The 17,608-nt window shown below is 43.6% G+C and overlaps 2 protein-coding genes across 2 annotated transcripts; one reads left to right on the forward strand and one right to left on the reverse strand.

Annotated features, from left to right (window-relative positions):
- The first annotated feature begins 2,183 nt into the window (after window positions 1-2,183).
- On the forward strand, window positions 2,184-8,200 carry LOC139581263 (serine protease 23-like). Its single transcript, XM_071410831.1, has 2 exons — window positions 2,184-2,528; window positions 5,895-8,200. The coding sequence occupies exon 2, from the start codon at window positions 5,912-5,914 to the stop codon at window positions 7,082-7,084; it is 1,173 nt and encodes a 390-aa protein (XP_071266932.1). The 5' UTR covers window positions 2,184-2,528; window positions 5,895-5,911; the 3' UTR covers window positions 7,085-8,200.
- Window positions 8,201-10,092: 1,892 nt separating this feature from the next.
- On the reverse strand, window positions 10,093-17,544 carry LOC139581288 (cofilin-2-like). Its single transcript, XM_071410880.1, has 4 exons — window positions 17,098-17,544; window positions 12,928-13,238; window positions 12,716-12,792; window positions 10,093-11,001 (listed from the first exon to the last, which is right to left on the reverse strand). The coding sequence occupies exons 1-4, from the start codon at window positions 17,098-17,100 to the stop codon at window positions 10,889-10,891; spliced, it is 504 nt and encodes a 167-aa protein (XP_071266981.1). The 5' UTR covers window positions 17,101-17,544; the 3' UTR covers window positions 10,093-10,888.
- Between the last annotated feature and the right edge of the window lie 64 nt (window positions 17,545-17,608).

Consider the following 17,608-nt stretch of genomic DNA (forward strand, 5'->3'; position numbering starts at 1 on the left):
CACAATACCCCATAATGTCAAAGTGGAAATATATGTTTTTGAAATGTTTACAAATTAATTAAAAATTAAAAACTGAAATGTCTTGAGTCAATAAATATTCAACCCATTTTTTATGGCAAGACTAAATAAGCAGACATGAAATATCCCTTTGAGCATGGTGAAGTTATTAATTACACTTTGGATGGTGTATCAATACACCCAGTCACTACAAAGATACAGGCATCCACGCTAACTCAGTTGCTGGAGAGGAAGGAAACCGCTCAGGGATTTCACCATGAGGTCAATGGTGACTTTAAAACAAAATGGCTGTTTAATGGCTGTGATAGGAGAAAACTGAGGATGGCTCAACAACATTGTACTTACTCCACAATACTAACCTAAATGACAGAGTGAAAAGAAGGAAGCCTGTACAGGATAAAAATATTCCAAAATATTCTTGTTTGCAACAAGGCACTAAAGTAATACTGCAAAAAATGTGGCAAAGCAATTCACTTTTTGTCCTGAATACAAAATGTTATGTTTGGGGAAAATCCAATACAACACATTTAATTTTTTATTTAAACTTTATTTAACTAGGCAAGTCAGTTAAGAAATAAATCTTATTTACAATTATTTACTATTACAATTACTGAGTACCACTCTCCATATTTTCAAGCATAGTGGTGGCTGCATCATGTTATGGGTATGTTTGTAATCGTTAAGGACTAGGGAGTTTTTCAGGATAAAAAAAAAGACTGGGGAGTTTTTCAAGATTAAAAGAAACAGGATGGAGCTAAGCACAAGAAAAATCCTAGAGGAAAACCTGGCTCAGTCTGCTTTCCACCAGACACTGGGAGATGAATTCACTATTCAGCAGGACAATAACCTAAAACACAAGGCCATATCTACACTGGAGTTGCTTACCAAGAAGACAGTGAATGGGATGAATTGGAATGCCGACTGCGAGCCAGGCCTAATCACCCAACATCAGTACCCGACCTCACTAATGCTCTTCTGGCTGAATGGAAACAAGTCCCCACAGCAATGTTACAACATCTAGTGGAAAGCCAACTCCTTATTAATGCCCATGACTTTTGGAATGAGATGCTCAAGGAGCAGGTGTACACATACTTTTGGTCATGTAGTGTATATATATGATTGGCTATATAGCGTGAATTGATGAACATTTACAAACAATTGCACAATGAAACCATGAGTGCGCACGAATTGGCTAGGGTCAGTGCGCATATGTGGAGAGAGACTTGCCTAGCGCGTCTTCGCCACACAACACAACAACACACTCACTCATCATCACAAATTGTAAGCAAGCTAGTTACAGTCCCTCCAAAAGACATCGGAAAAGAGGGTGTACTATCAGCTGATCATTGATGTTGATGATTGATTTAAATATACTAGTTAGCTAGCTTGATTTATTTTACTGATTGTGATTTATTTACCTAGCTCTCTTTCTGCCTCTCTGCTGCGCGTATCACCCAACCAGACCAAATATTGATGATTATGATGATGTAGGCTAAATCAACTGTTATCAAGTATTAAACAAATGTTATTATGCTATTGTAGCAGTAGTTTATATTTAAACTAAGTTGCTAGCTACACACACTCGACCGGTGACAGCATCTCTCAAGAAAAGCATGTTTGGGTACCGAGCTCCGTACAAGCAGCTTAATATGCGCAACCAACGGACCGGGTGGGGTGGGAGGTGGAGAACTTAACGACTTGTGGCCATAGGTTTTTAACAACAATGACAAAGAAATTTAGCAGATAAGACAATTTTGGGGCGATTTATACCGCCAACCAAAAGGGCACTTTGGAGACTGGAATGGCAAAGGTAGTGCATGTGCCTGCAGGGACTAATTATTCTAAGAGTCTGTAGCAATTTGTGTTTTTCAGCATCTATTCGGCTCTAATTGGCAGGTGGCATTTGATATAGCTTTAGGCTTTTCACATTTGATTCACTCCCAACCCCTGTGCCAAAGTCTACTCCTGAGAGGTGAAAAAAATTACTGTGTCACTTGGGACTTTTTTGTAGCTGAAGGACACACTGATCTTGAGCTGAGGGCTTCAAAATGTTTCAGATATGTGCTCCCCTAGGCCCCATCTTCACTCTCACCATCCTAAAAGCAGATTCTTATCCAGCTGAGACATGCTACGGCTTTTGTATACAACAGGGGCGCTAGGACCGTGAGGGAGAGCGCCTCTAAATGTCTTTTCAGTAACATTTTCAGTTATTTGTAAGCGCCTTTGAACCGAACAGCGGTTTAAGCGACTCCCAGGGACGGATAGTCACATTGAGTAGGAACACAAGCTTGTAGTTGACTCTCATCGATAAACTTTGCTTGGACCGAATTGATTTGGAGACGTTATTAAAGAGGGGACTAGCTCTCTGCGGGACTGTGAAGAGAGAGGGATACCTGTCACACTGAAGAGATGGGAGAAATCTGGGGAATCGAGATGCCCGGTAGTTTTGAAGGGGGCGAAAACGGGAATAGGATTTAAACACAGACTCTGTTTAACTGTTTAACAAAAAGGTACATTGCGCATTTATTGTCTTACTCATTGTAGCCTAATAAGTAGCCTAATAATTTGTTAATCATTATTTTGAATATAATTATACCTGGTTTGTTACCAAGAGGCAACATTGTAAGATTACTTTTTTGCCTGGGAAATCTGTTACAAAGTAACTCATGTTGCTCCACTGGATAGGCCTATTACTTACTGTAAGTGAATGTTGCATTGCTAAACATGAACTAAAGCCAAAGCCTACCTTTTCCCCCAGCCCCACTGAATTTTTCAGTAAGTTGACTATACTGCCTCCCAGCACTATTCCTCTGTACTGGTGCGTCTCAATAGTGACAGAGCAAGGTACACATCATCTGTTCTCTTTGAGGTCTGACAACAACCCAAGGAGTGGACATGGGACAATACTACCTTCACTCATGATTTTGGTGAAAGACAAAAGACCCAGTGAGGGGGTTTTCAGGACAAATCTCGGGCCCTGGGAAGCAGGCTGTTCTCAGAATTTCAGAGCCTTCACTTAAGGGTCAAAGGTGAGCTGTAGAATGCCGACAGGTTTCAGGTGTACAGAGGTCCATTACTGGAATGTTTGTGTGCCTTTGTAGCTTATATACAGTAGGTGTATTGGTGCTTGTTAAAAACCTCTCAGCATCTATCAGTGGGCTATAACCTTCAGTTGTCAGAAATGGGATCCACGTGGAAATGGGAACGATTTTTCAATTTATATTGCCTTTCCAAATTAAATTGACTGCAATTGAAGTGCATTTGACATTACTCTGATGGAAAGTGTTGACAGAATTAGTTGAGGTCCAGTGTCTTGTTTAAGAGAGGATTCCAAAAGGCTGTTAGGCACTGTTTGGCTCTACAATGTGTTAGAGCTGGAGGATCTTTCTAATGTGGGGTTCAATTTACTGTTGTGTACTTTGGGACTTAAAATGGAGGGTCACCCAAACCAAACTGGAAAATGGACTCACCATGATATTTCTTGAACTATGTGATTGATTATTTTGTGTCCTTCATCAAATGCTTCCTTATTATAGGTTAGTGTGGTTAGATGTGTGGTTCGTCTCAACACACTATCCCCTTTCCCCAATTAAAGCTAGTCTGTCTCAGACCATGGAAATTATAAATGGCACAGTCTATACAGACTTTAAGAGCACTGCTACCCCAGGCCTTCTTAAAATAGATTTAGACACATGTTAAGTACTCTGACAATGTGTTTGTAATAATGTCATTGCAAATGAAATGGAACCCAATTAAAGATTGCTAAATGTAGATGTTTCATGTGGATGGGATCAGAGGCCAGGATGTAATGACTGCTGATAGAGACGGGTGTAGTTGTTTTTGACTGCATAGCAGTGTAGGTTAGACATGAGCACCTTTGAGTAACTGTATCTTCTCTGGCTACACTATGATATAGAATACAGTTGTGTGGCGGGAATCTGTCTTTGTGTGACAAATCCGGTCCGTACATCTATGCCTCAACTTGTCTTGTTTCACTTTTAGACACCTGCCACTACAGCCCAAGGGTCCATCATTTTCAGACCTATCGAGTTTTTTATTTTATTTATTTTATTTTACCGTTATTTTACCAGGTAAGTTGACTGAGAACACGTTCTCATTTGCAGCAACGACCTGGGGAATAGTTACAGGGGAGAGGAGGGGGATGAATGAGCCAATTGTAAACTGGGGATTATTAGGTGACCGTGATGGTTGAGGGCCAGATTGGGAATTTAGCCAGGACACCGGGGTTAACACCCCTACTCTTACGATAAGTGCCATGGGATCTTTAATGACCTCAGAGAGTCAGGACACCCGTTTAACGTCCCATCCGAAAGACGGCACCCTACACAGAGCAGTGTCCCCAATCACTGCCCTGGGGCATTGGGATCTTTGTTTAGACCAGAGGAAAGAGTGCCTCCTACTGGCCCTCCAACACCACTTCCAGCAGCACCTGGTCTCCCATCCAGGGACTGACCAGGACCAACCCTGCTTAGCTTCAGAAGCAAGCCAGCAGTGGTATGCAGGGTGGTATGCTGCTGGCAGTTCCCCTAGCACCTCTGAGCCTGCCAAGCATGCTCATACATAGAAAGTTAGTTCATGGTTGATGGCAGACACCACGTTGCCCCTGAGCCTTATCATAAATATGATTTGAGACACTTTTCTTTCTGCTGAACAAGCTGTAATAAAGTCCCCTTCAATCCTTCTATCCTCCCACACATACACAGCACAGTGGCCAAGATGAAAAACTTAATGATACAAGTTCATTGGCAGACAAATAGGCTGTGTAACCATATCCAGTGTTCCTCCCGAGTGGTGCAGTGGTCAAAGGCACTGCATCACAGTGCTAGCTGTGCCACTAGAGATTCTGGGTTCGAGTCCAGGATTTGTTGCACCCGACCGCGACCAGGAGAACCATGGTGCAGCACACAATTGGCCCAGCGTCGTCTGGTTTAGGGGAGGATTTGGCCGATAGGGATGTCCTAGTCCCATCGTGCTCTAGTGACTCCTGTGGCGGGCCGGGTGCAGTGCATGCTGACACGGTCGCCAGATGTACGGTGTTTCCTCTGACACATTAGTGCAGCTGGCTTCTGGGTTAAGTGGGCATTGTGTCAAGAAGCAGTGCGGCTTGGCTGGGTTGTGTTTCGGAGGACACATGGCTCTCTGCCTTTGCCTCTCCTGAGTCCGTACGGGAGTTGCAGCGATGAGACAGACTGTAACTACCAATTGGATACCATGAAAATTGGGAGAAAAAATAAACATATGCAGTGTCATATTTTCCATCACGACTGATATCCAATGTGTGCCCCAACACCTACTTTCCATCTATACTTATCTTGTGTACATAATCAGATGTTTCTCTCCTGAGGCTAATACATCAAACCTCCAGCAGAACTGACATTTTAATGCTTGTCAGCCCCTTGTAGCACGGTTTAAAATCACATTTTATGAATAGCCCACAGTATAGGCAGGAACAGGAGCTGCGTTGTTACCTCTTAAAATAAATGAAAATGTAGACCTGCATTGCAACATGAACCTGCATTAACTGATCCCACGTGTATAGGCTCTGAGCGAGGGGATTTGGAATCCACCTGTCAGACAGAGTGGATTGATTTATGGGGGATTTCGGAATGTGAGTGTTTGTGAATGATTCACTAAAATCAGGGAGACAAGCCAGTGTTCTAATCGCCACACCGTTTTGTTTAATTAGTGATTACCTGTTTTTAAGCGTCATTAATCAAACGGGGTTTCCGCAAAGTCCATGATGTCCCTCGTTAATCTATACCATTCCATTTCTCAAGGATAAGTGACTTCCTTATTTATTGTATTTTGTGTATTGTGGTTGAATGTACGTAAAATGTATCTGTTTTTCATTTCAGTGTTTTGATCAACGACCATGTCTCCACATCCAAACTCTGGCCTGGCTCATCCCTCCACCTCAGTGCTGCTCCTCTTGCTCCTCCTCCCCCTCTCTCTGTCATCCCGAGCACTCCCTCACCAAGATCCTGTCCACCTCCCTTCACTGGTGCCCCATGTACCCCTGCCCCTCTCCCGCTCTCGCTTCAGTGCTGAGACTCAATTGGACTTCACCACTCACTGTAACGCCAGCTGCTACCACAAGGGAGAGCAAGAGCGAAGGCGAGAGCACCTGACTGAGCAGCTGGCCTTCGAGACGCTCTATGCGGATGGTTCTCGTACCCTCACCACTATGGATGTGGAGGACGAGGATGATTATGAGGGCACCATCAGTCCTGCCATTCAACCACCACCAATAAGAGGATGGAGAGTTACCAGTAGGCACAGGCGTCAGAAACGACAGATTTACGGGGCTGATGGGCGCTTCAACATCCGCGGTGACCACTTCCTGTTGGACTACCCGTTCTCCACAGCCGTGAGGATCTCCACCGGCTGCACCGGGGTCCTGGTGTCTCAACGCCACGTTCTGACCGCTGCCCATTGCGTGCATGATGGGAAGGATTACGTCAAGGGAGCCCGTAAGCTGAGGGTGGGCTTCCTGACTCCTCCGTACATCAACGGCACCAAGCCCAGTCAGGCCCCCACCAAGATACCCCTGGTGCGCTGGGTCCGGGTCAAAAGCACTCGTGTCCCCAAAGGCTGGATCCAGGGCCCCCAGGAGGTCAGCATGGACTTTGACTACGCCCTCTTGGAACTGCGCTGGCCCCACCGCCGTCCCTTCATGCGTCTGTCTGTGGCTCCTTCCTCTGATGACCTGGCAGGGAAACGCATCCACTTCTCTGGGTTTGACAGTGACAGGCCTGGGGAGCTGGTCTACCGCTTTTGTCCTGTGGAGGATGAGTCTAACGACCTGATCTACCAGCATTGTGATGCCCGGCCGGGGGCCAGCGGCTCGGGGGTGTACGGCCGTGTGTGGGACACGGCTCTGGAACGCTGGGAGAGGAAAGTCATCGGCATCTTCTCTGGACACCAGTGGCTGGAGATTGACGGGGAGAACCGAGACTATAACGTGGCTGTGAGATTCACCCCGATGAAGTTTGCCCAGATCTGTTACTGGGTGCATGGGAACCGAGCGGACTGTATCCAGGACTGAGAGAGAGAAGGGGAGGGGGGATGAACTAAGAGAAGGTGGAGGCTATGAAGCTCATGACTGAAAAGTGATTAAAGTAAGCACAGAATCCCTTAAAGGAGATGTGGAGAGGAAATTACTCCTCAACTCATTCTATAACGGGCAAGAGTGAAACTGGATTTAATCCTAATAAATATTTAAAATCTTCAATACTATCTAAGAAAACAGGACTGCTAAACCTTCATGCGCCATAACATGTTTTCCTTGGAAAGGCGTCAACCACTGTGACTGTCCCTTACTCTGGAAAGTGCAGGAATGTCCCTTTGGATCAAACTCAGTTCCCTCAGTGAATGTAAATGTTTTTCTGTCTCAGACTTAACTAGCTCCTTTTTTCGGGGTCTATGCCTCCTTTCTAACACGTCTGCTATCATCACAGCAGCTTTTAATGCCCTTTTCCTTCTGGTCAGCTTCACAACCCTGAGTCGATATTTCCACTGTATTAAACAGAACCACTTTTATTAGAGGGAAAAGAATAACACTGATCCTTTCCTTGCGTGCTCCCCGTCTCTCCTGTTTTATAACTGTGGTAGCAGCCGTTCATTTTCTACAATGTACTGACCAGCTTTAGCCAATGGAGGGAAGTACTGGACTGATTTTCTTTATATATATCATACTCTCCCATTGTACTCTATAATACCGCGACCGCATGCTTTTCAACACTTAGGATCAAATGTGTGGGTGTGGAGTTGAATTTACAAAGACGTGGTGACGGGACGGTTTATTTGTTTAGGTAATGTCTTGAAGGATGGGAACGGTTTTGGAGAGTACAGGAACTTGTCATTGTGTAGAAAGACACTTGTTAAAAGGCATACTTGTCCCCAATGATCCAGAGGCATACCTAGCAACACTGAAAACATATTGAGCCTCAATACATCAAACATGTCAAAAAGGCTCAAAGGTATAGATGGTGAAATCAATAAAATACATTCTAAAAACCTAGGAGGGGGTTTCTTACTCTGAATGCTGGCAGCATATTCAACTTGCTTTTGAGCATATTGGGGGGGGGGATCAGAATGTTGGTAATAATTTTATTTTTTGAAAATGCCTATATCTATTTTAATAAACAGATTTCTATCATGATTGCTTGTCCGAGCTCTTGTGTTATGGAAACCAGCAGGTATACAAAGAATGGCTTGCTTCTGTAAAATGGAATCCACTTTTCAGAAGTGGAGTTAGAGTGCTCTCTTGTGGTCAGTATACAAATATATTTAGAATGTATGATGCCAGTGTCTCTTCATATATACTGAACAAAAATATAAACCCAAGATGTAGTGTTGATCCCAAGTTTCATGAGCTGAAATAAAAGATCGCAGAAATGTCCATATGCAAAAAAAACATTTTGTGCAGAAATTTCTTTACATCCCTGTTTACATCCCTTTACATCCCAGCATTTCTCCTTTGCATTTGGCAGTACGTCCAACCAGCCTCACAACCTCAGGCCACGGTTAACCACGCCAGCCCAGGACCTCCACATCCGACTTCTTCAGCTAAGGGATCGTCAGAGACCAGCCACCTGGACAGCTGATGAAACTGTGGGTTTACACAACCGAAGAATTTCTGAACAAACTATCAGAAACCGTCTTGAGGGAAGCTCATTTGCGTCCTCTTCGTCCTCACCAGGGTCTTGACCTGACTGCAGTTCGGCGTCATAATCGACTTCAGCAGGCAAACGCTCACCGGCATGCTGGAGAAGTGTGCTCTTCAGGAATGAATCGAGGTTTCAACTGTACCGGGCAGATGGCAGACAGACAGCAGAAGGACAGCATGTATGGCGTTGAGTGGGCAAGCGGTTTGCGGATGTTAACGTTCAGAGTGCCCCATGGTGGTGGTGGGGTTATGGTATGGGCAGGCATAAGCTATGGACAACACAATTGCAATTTATCGCTAGCAATTTTAATCCGTGACAAGATGCTGAGGCCCATTGCCATGCCATTCATCCGCCGCCATCACCTCATGTTTCAGCATTTTAATGCTAGGCCCCATGTCGCAAGGATCTGATAAAAATTCCTGGAAGCTGCAAATGTCCCGGTTCTTCCATGGCCTGCATACTTGCCAGACATCTCATCCATTGAGCATGTTAGGATGCTCAGGAGCAACGTGTTTGACAGCATATTCCAGTTCCCGCCAATATCCAGCAACTTCACATAGCCATTGTAGTGGAGTGGGACATCCCACAGGGCACAATCACCAACCTGATCAACATTATGCAGAAATATGCTGCATGAGGCAAATGGTCACACCAGATAGTGACTGGTTTTCTGATCCACGCCCCTACCTTTAAGTTATGTGACCAACAGATGCATCTGTATTCCCAGTCACGCGAAATCCATAGAATAGGGCCTAATTCATTTCAATTGACTGGTCTCCCTATAAAAAGTAAATCTAAAATCTTTATATTTTTTTTATCCCTTTACAGTAGCCGTGACAAAATGTTGCCATGAGCAGCACCGCAGATATTAAAATGAGCAGATGCAAGAACTTGCTCTCACACAGTACATGGGTTCACTTCACACCGTTCACAGCGTGGTAGCCGCTTCCAGTAGCTTCCAAGCGGAGAAAGTGAGCCTCACGCTTCAACTTTACATTGTGCGGAAATTGACTCACTATGAAGATTTTACTTTCTGTATCTATGTCATATCGCTTAGTCTACAGTTAATTGGCCTATGTTTCAATATTATAATTTAACAGCAAAAATTCAAGCAAGTGGAAAGTTATGGCAGATTGCATTTAAAAATTAAGAGTTCCCCAGTTACAAATAACAAACATCACCACAGCAGCCCCTTGTAAGCAGGTTGCAGCACCAACCAATCGTTTAATAGATCAACAGTACTCCAGTTTTTTTTTACCCAGGCCGCTGTGACACTCAATAGGAATCAAGCAAAAACACAGCCTCAGGATGTGAACAGGCTAAACTATCAACAGTATTAGCTTGCCACTACTTAATCACTAGACAAAAAAAATGCAGTAAAAGGTTACTCGTTTAGTGCCTTTTTATTAGAGACAAGAGACCATACAAAACATCCACCGATTCAATACCAGCCCAAGTTCTGAACACAGGCTGTTCAAATAAATCACCCCCATCTTACCTTCATACTTCTAACCCTACCAGAACCTGTTGTTTAAGGAATGTGTTAAATTATTACATCAATGCCATGTTGTTTTTACTCAGACTGGAAATAACAAATTACTTCAACATTTTTGGAATTTGCATGTAAAAAAATAAATAAAATAAAAGCAAATGTGTTACCCTGGAATAGGTTGATGAATCTTGTGCAAATCAAGAATAAATGGTTTTGTACTACACCTAGTCTCAGCTATACACACTTAGAAAACGTAACTGGAAGTTAGGCAAAAAAGGTAGTAGTATAATTAAGAATAATATCTTGGAGGATTCAATAGTTGGAATTGTGGAGTTGTTGCCAGTCCCTTTCTCTGCGATCGTCATTCTAATGGAATCCAGAGAGAACAAAACCCTGTCCTCAAACATTTACTTCGTGTATTTAGTCTTCATAATCATCCTTCAATTTTGTATTTTTTTATATTTTTAAACGTTATTTATTTTTTCCTTTTTGTGTATATTTTGTTCATTTTCATTGTGTTGTGTGAATTGGAATGAAAGCCTGCAGTTGTGGAATTTGAAAACTGTCACCCCCCCTAACAGTCCCACAAATGATCCTGGTCCTGCGTTGCCCCTCCTCCCAACCATATTGGAATGAACAGCCAAACCCCTCAGATGTGTTTGGCTTCAGTTGAAGCCCGGGGCTAGATTTATATAGGGCTTCCTTCCAGGGTGACTACCGATGAGCCTCCGAGCTTGTCTGCAAGGGTGCGTCGGTCCTTGATGTCTTCCAAACCGTTCACTTGCCACTCGTGTTTGATACCTAAAATAAAATCAGAGGGGAAATTTAGCATCACATTGGACACAGAATAGTTTACAAACATTTTTATTAGTAAAGAAATCCCCCCCGTAAAGGGTTCAGATCATACAGTCAATAACACACACACATTGAGTATACGAACGATTAGGAAAACCTTCCTAATATGGACTTACACACACCATAGCTGACCAAAGTCATAAACATAGAAAAATGGAGTTGCCTGGTAATGTTATCAAACCATTACTGACAATGATATCAGTAAGGGTACAGATTCCACATTTAGAGCATGGGGGGGGGGGATGCAAAAGATCACCCTCCAGATCACAAGGTATTGTGAAATATTAGAGTATGGCCATGACATGTTGATTCCCAGTTATTTTATTTCAATGTTGCGCCAAATAGAAAACTGGGTGCGCAATAATAGGATCAAAGCGTAGTTTAAATTATTTAAGGGATATATCAGTGAAGACCACCTCTTCCAGTGCAATAGGAGACACCATATGTATCTCTATACTCAGCCAGATAGCGAAGGAATCATGTCTAAACCAATTTAGGATGGGACAAAATGTTAGTGCCTGGAAATACAATTTAAAATTTGGTACGGATAGTTCTATGCCTTTCCCTCTGCAATTGTGTTAATATTTTATCTGACCTTGCCATTTACATTGAGATTGCACTATGGATTTTATACAAATAGTCAAAATGGGGAGACATGGGACGCATTGAACTATAGAAATTCAGCCATGGCAATATTAATTCTAACAATAGATATTCGGATTGTTAAAGCAACAGGGATATTGCTCCTTTGGAGGTTGGATTGAATTGTTTGAGCTTTCTGTTAAAGTCTGACAATAGAAATATTCCCAAATATTGAAAATGGGAAACAATTGGGATTCCATAAGTAATGGAGACTTCCATTGGGGTCAAGGCAGTAGGGCTTATTTGGTTAGATTAACTTTGTACTGTAATTTGAGATGATGCCGAATTTGTCTATGATCTTCAAAGCTTTTGGGAGGGATTGAGATACATTGTCCAGACAAAGTAAGATATCGCCGGCGTATAATGAGATGACGTGATCCGTAGAATTGCGAGATGTTGGTGTAATTTCTTTTGATTGTCAAATTGCCTGGGCCAGGGGCTCCACAGACAAAAATAGCAGAGGTGGGACCGCCTTGCCTGCTACTTCTAGTTATTCTGAATGGAAACAGAGAAGCTATTGCCTGTTATTATGGCTAAGGGATAGGCATATAGTCATAATCATATCAGAGCCAATTCCCATATGTACCAAAACCGACCAAAAATTTGACCAGTCTATCAAAACTGTTTCTGCGTTGAGAGAGAGAACTGCCCAAGGAGCTTTGGTTTCTGATGAAGCATGCACGCAAAAGACGGCGGTTATCTGAGGATAAATATTTAACAAACCTGCCTTGGTCGGGATGCACCAATTTGGTTAAGTGAGTTGACTACAATTTTAGAAAATAGTTTAAGATCCGTGTTCATCAAAGATAGAGGGTGATAGTGAGCACTGGGTGGCATCTTTACCTTTTTTAATAAAAGCTAAATTGCTGTATTTACATCCCTTCCAAATTAACCGCTGCATATAAACCCCAAAAAATGTATGCATTCCAATCACAGAGCTGGAAGCTTAAGCAAGGAGATGGCATTTAATTTGAAGAGCCCAATAGGTCTCTCCCATCTGCAACTGTCTGTGCCTCACCTGTGAACTTCTTCTTGATGGCATCTTTTGAGCTGGCGTAGATCATCTTGCTCTTCAGGGGAGCACCATCTGGGGCCCTGTCAGGTAGGGGAAATGGCTTAACTTATATCCCGAGTGTAGAAGCAAACTGATTTTAACATTCAACAAGTGACACCATACTAGACAATGTAGAGTGATGCCCCCCCCCCTCAGTCTAGCCAAGCTCCCCTTACCAGAAGATGAAGACCAGGTCCTCTTTCTTGGTCTCCTTGGTCTCATAGGTGGCGTCATAGAGGGCGTAACGGCAGTCATCTGGTGGCAGCATCTTGACAAAGTGCAGGTAGGGGTCCTGGACAGTGACGCCCACATCTCCTGTCAGGATCTCCTGACCCTCCTCCAGGATAATGTGCTTCTTGTCCTCACTAAGGCAGAACAGCACCGCCTTCTTCCTCTTCTTCTTCTCATCCTCGTTTGCCTGCAACTTGCGCACTTTCATCTCGTTGAAGACTGTGATAACGTCATCCGTCACTGTCACCCCGGAAGCCTGCGCAGAGACGGACAGAGAGATTACGATCATATATGCATCCAAGGGATGAGGGACAAAAAACGGAATGGTCTGCAGCAACCCAGGCTTCATGAACCATTCAATTCAATCATTACCGACTGATTACAAATCTAAAACTCCAGCTCCATTTCTAAACAGGACGTGTCTTGTTTATGCAGCAATGGAGGTTATCCAGTCCTAATGGGCAGCACAGAAGTGTGACAGGACAGAAAACACAGAATAAATTGGAAGGGGGCCTGAGACTTACCACACTGCAGGAATTGACCCTTCAAGGAAAGCTGATGAAGGCAATAGAGGGAAGTAGCAGCACAATGACTTGCAGTGATGAACGAATGCCCATTAGTCCAATGGGTGGGGGACACCATAAGCAAGACGGCAATCCTGTTTCTATGACCTCTACCCACATGATCATTCAAGATAATGGGGATTATGCGAGTCACCATCCATGGCAGTGGCCATAACAGCATGATGTACAGAGTGACTCAGGAGTGGCATTTAGAAAAAGCAGAGGGCTTTTTGAACCTTTCCCCACACCAACATCCCTGATGAGTAACAGGTGTGTATTGGTAGTTCGCCACTGCCTGATAAGGGCCAGTAACAGTTGTGGCTTTGAAGCATCTCAAAAAGGGAGGGTCCCCCCCCCTCCTATAAAACTAAAAGTTTACAGCACGCAAGATAACCATGCAAGAAACTGCTGTAAAGTAGCCATGGGAGTGAAGATTGGGAAAGGAATCAAGCCATAGAATGTATGGGTGGGTCTCAGACAATGTATCCTCTGTGGGAAATAACAGCCACATCCCTCAGTCACAACAGCCCTATAAACCTTGCCGGTCTTCTGATTTCCATTAGGACATTTTACCCAACAGGAATCACGTCAACCCATGCAGAGGATGTGTCCAACTGTCAAAAACCTTGCTGTAACATCCCTCCCCGTCTGGCAGGTTTTGGCCAATCCTGTCACCCCACCTTCTGCTAAAAAAAAAATGGCACTCCTGGCCTGAGAGTTGCTTCATATCATCCAGAGCCCTGCCACTGTGTAGTGACCCAGTTTGAAGGATATTGTGTGTGAAGGGTGTGGGCATGTTTTCTCTGGGTGTGTGGATGGCAAGGGCCTGTGTGAGAGAAACATTGGGCTCAGGATGTAATCATCTAGTGATGAGCCCAGAGAGTTTGGACACGTTTGGATTAGTGACGTACGAACAGGAGGGAAATGACTGCCAAAGATTTAAAAAGCGTTGCCAGGGCAGACTTCAATTTTCAGGGCAATCACTTACTCTAGGAAGGGCAAGGGCCTCATACAGAGGGTGAAGAGGCCAGTGTTTGCAAACAGCAGCCAATCGCTATGCATCTTCACTAAATCCTGCCATCTTCCAAAAACAATGAGCACTCCTGTTACCATTCTGAGAGCTCTTCAGACAATGAATGTTTCTTCACACTGCAGCAAGTCACAGACTAGAGCGCTGACTGGGGATGCCTGTTTGAAAAGACCAATACCATGAGCCAGTGAAGATTATACCCCTTTAGTCCCTCCATGCAGAAAACATTCTCCTCTGAGCAACAGAGATCCCTTTCTTCCTACCATAAAATACCCAGAAATCTCACCAAATGGTTCAACACGGCACAGGATAAAAGACACAGCCATGTCAGGTTCCTGACTGCAAACCCATCGGTAGCTCTGGAGACTAATCTTCACTTGCACCTAAGACCTAACCCACACCGGTCTGTCTCCAGTGTTTATGTTACTGAAGCGCTAGTGTAATTGTGTTCACATCAGGTGTGACACTAAAGACGTGTGGCGAACAGAATCAACAACCTCTGCATCATTAAGACAGTTGCTTTGCGAGAAGGTATTTAATTCATAGTAAGCCATTATGTAAATGCCAGCTGAAAAGTACCAGTGGCCCGGCATTGGGCTCCAAGTCAGAGCATGTCCGCAGGAGCCATGGCCCAGTGAGTCACCCAGCATTAAGGGACACAGAATAGTCTGATCCTTTTGGGTAAAACACGGGGTAAATATTAGATGGAGACACAACAAGATTCTGTTAAAAAAAATCTCAGTGCGTTTTTTATTCCAATTCACTTAAAATGAATTGAAAACAAAATCCTTCACCAAGTAGCTGAAATGAACAACTCATTTTGGTTTGTTTTTCCTGCAGCTGTCCAATCGGTCCAACTGCACCCATAGGGCACTGAAGACTACTGTGGCTGGGCCTTTTCATGACTGAACCGGCACTTCCCTCAGCCAAGCCCTTGTACCCAGCCATCTCACTACCCAGCAGGAATCAGATGCCCATCGTGTTCAACAGTGACCATTCATTATTTATATACAATACAACCAACACATTGATGTCATGTTGTAATACATTATTCATATGATCAAGAATGGTACATGATAAAGGCCTCACAAATGAATAGCAAGTGGGAAAATAGGATAGCTCTAATCAATCGAGTAAATTTAATGTAAATCGAGATTTACCCCCCTAAAAAACAATTTGAATTTGTATAACCTTTCATTCAGGTGAATCTAATGTGGAAAGCAATGACAATAGAAACTGGAATGTGCACTTCCGTCCAAGCACGATATTGATAATTCGGCAAATGTATTCAGGGTTAAGCCAACCTAGCTGTGTTACACGAACATTTACGACGAATTGTTTGAGTAGTAGGCTACAGTAGTTATATTTGGTCGTTCGCAAGCATCTCGTGTGCTTCTTTCTGATGCACCACTTGTCAAAACTTGATGCGTAGAAACCAGGAAGAACGTCGTGCGCAACACTTGCCAACGACAAAAGGCCCACATGCAAAACCTTTAGCTATTGATAGGGGTGTCACCGTTGTGAAAAATTGCTCGCCTAACATTGGTATGATTTTGTTACACCCTCACTAAATTAAGCTACTCTGGATACACATTTAATAGCTAGTTGGCTACTGGTGCAAAAATGCTCTTTGCACCAAAAACCAGGGTGGGGCCATGAATGCAGTGGTCGCACATGTGCACTATATACAGGCAAAACGATGTCTTGAAAATACCAGCCCGCTAACTTGATTATTTTATCGTTGCAAATTTAGCTAACGCTAAGTACTATAATTCAAGCTAACGTTAGTCAATTGGCATGGCACCTGCGCACGATAGTTAAAAATCAAGGGGCTCGTGCGGACCAAGACAAAGGATGTGTAAATCAAATTAACTAGCTTCCTAAATGGCGAACGTAGCTACGGTATGCGCATGCACAGAAAATGCACACCGTTAGCCATGCTAACTTAGCTGTTAGCACCGGCGAATACAAAGCCAGATACACAGTTACTTAGCCAGCTGGTAAATTAACGGGGAGAGGAGTAGCACCGGGCAGTACTAACTAGTTAGCTAACTTGACAGCATATGAATATGCGGATGGAATAGGCTGCTACTTGCGACTCGAAGTGCTAGACGGGGCATTAGGCCTTACTTAGTGAAGCATTGGGAGGAAGGAAATGGCGCCAGTTGTTTTGAGGTCGTTTTCTTTCTACACTATGCGATTAAAACGGCAAGAGGAGACGAGCATACACCTGGATAAAACAAGCTTTCGAGGAAAGGCCAGTCACCTGTGATTCAAAGCATTTTAAAACTATTTAATACCATCCAAGATTCAACATCCAGCTAGCAAACGTTCCTGAACACAGCAGGATTGAAGTCACTCACAGCTGACCCGACTGGGACAATTTGATGCTGTCGAGTTCATTTCAAAATGAACTCTGTTCATGAGCTAAAATACATTGCTTTAAGACGAGACACACTCCAATGACAATATATTTTCAATTATATGCCACAGAGCTAGCTAGTTGTTAAATGGAAACGTACCATAGCTGTCTCTGAATTGGTCGGCGTCTGGATAGAAATTGAATGAGCTGTGATGCAGCGTCTGTAATGTCTCGCACACACTTGATACACCACGTGGACGCGCTAAACTGCGCGTGATTGATGATGGGGTGGGGAGCGCGAGCATCTCCAGGAAAAAGTGGTCATGAGATTTAACGTAGAGCATGGTGGGAATATAAATTCTAAACCCTTCTGTATAACGTTTCATGTTTGTCAAAATAAAACATAAAATGTGGTTACTTTTATGCCTGAGCTGAGGCACTGACATCAACAGAAAAAATACTTTGGGAAAACATGCTCCCTGCAACACAGAGATGATGTGTGAATAATATAGTACTACGGACACCTATGCTATTCAGACACGAGAATAATAATATTTCATAGTGTAGAATCCATAATAGCAAAGTATTCGGTCTCGCCTCACCACACCCCCTGTAGAAGGTTTGTTGAACTCACTTCCAAATATGGAAGCGAATGGTGGCGACAGCAGTGC

The sequence above is a fragment of the Salvelinus alpinus genome, chromosome 7, assembly GCF_045679555.1.
Source record: "Salvelinus alpinus chromosome 7, SLU_Salpinus.1, whole genome shotgun sequence".
Taxonomy (NCBI): domain Eukaryota; kingdom Metazoa; phylum Chordata; class Actinopteri; order Salmoniformes; family Salmonidae; genus Salvelinus; species Salvelinus alpinus.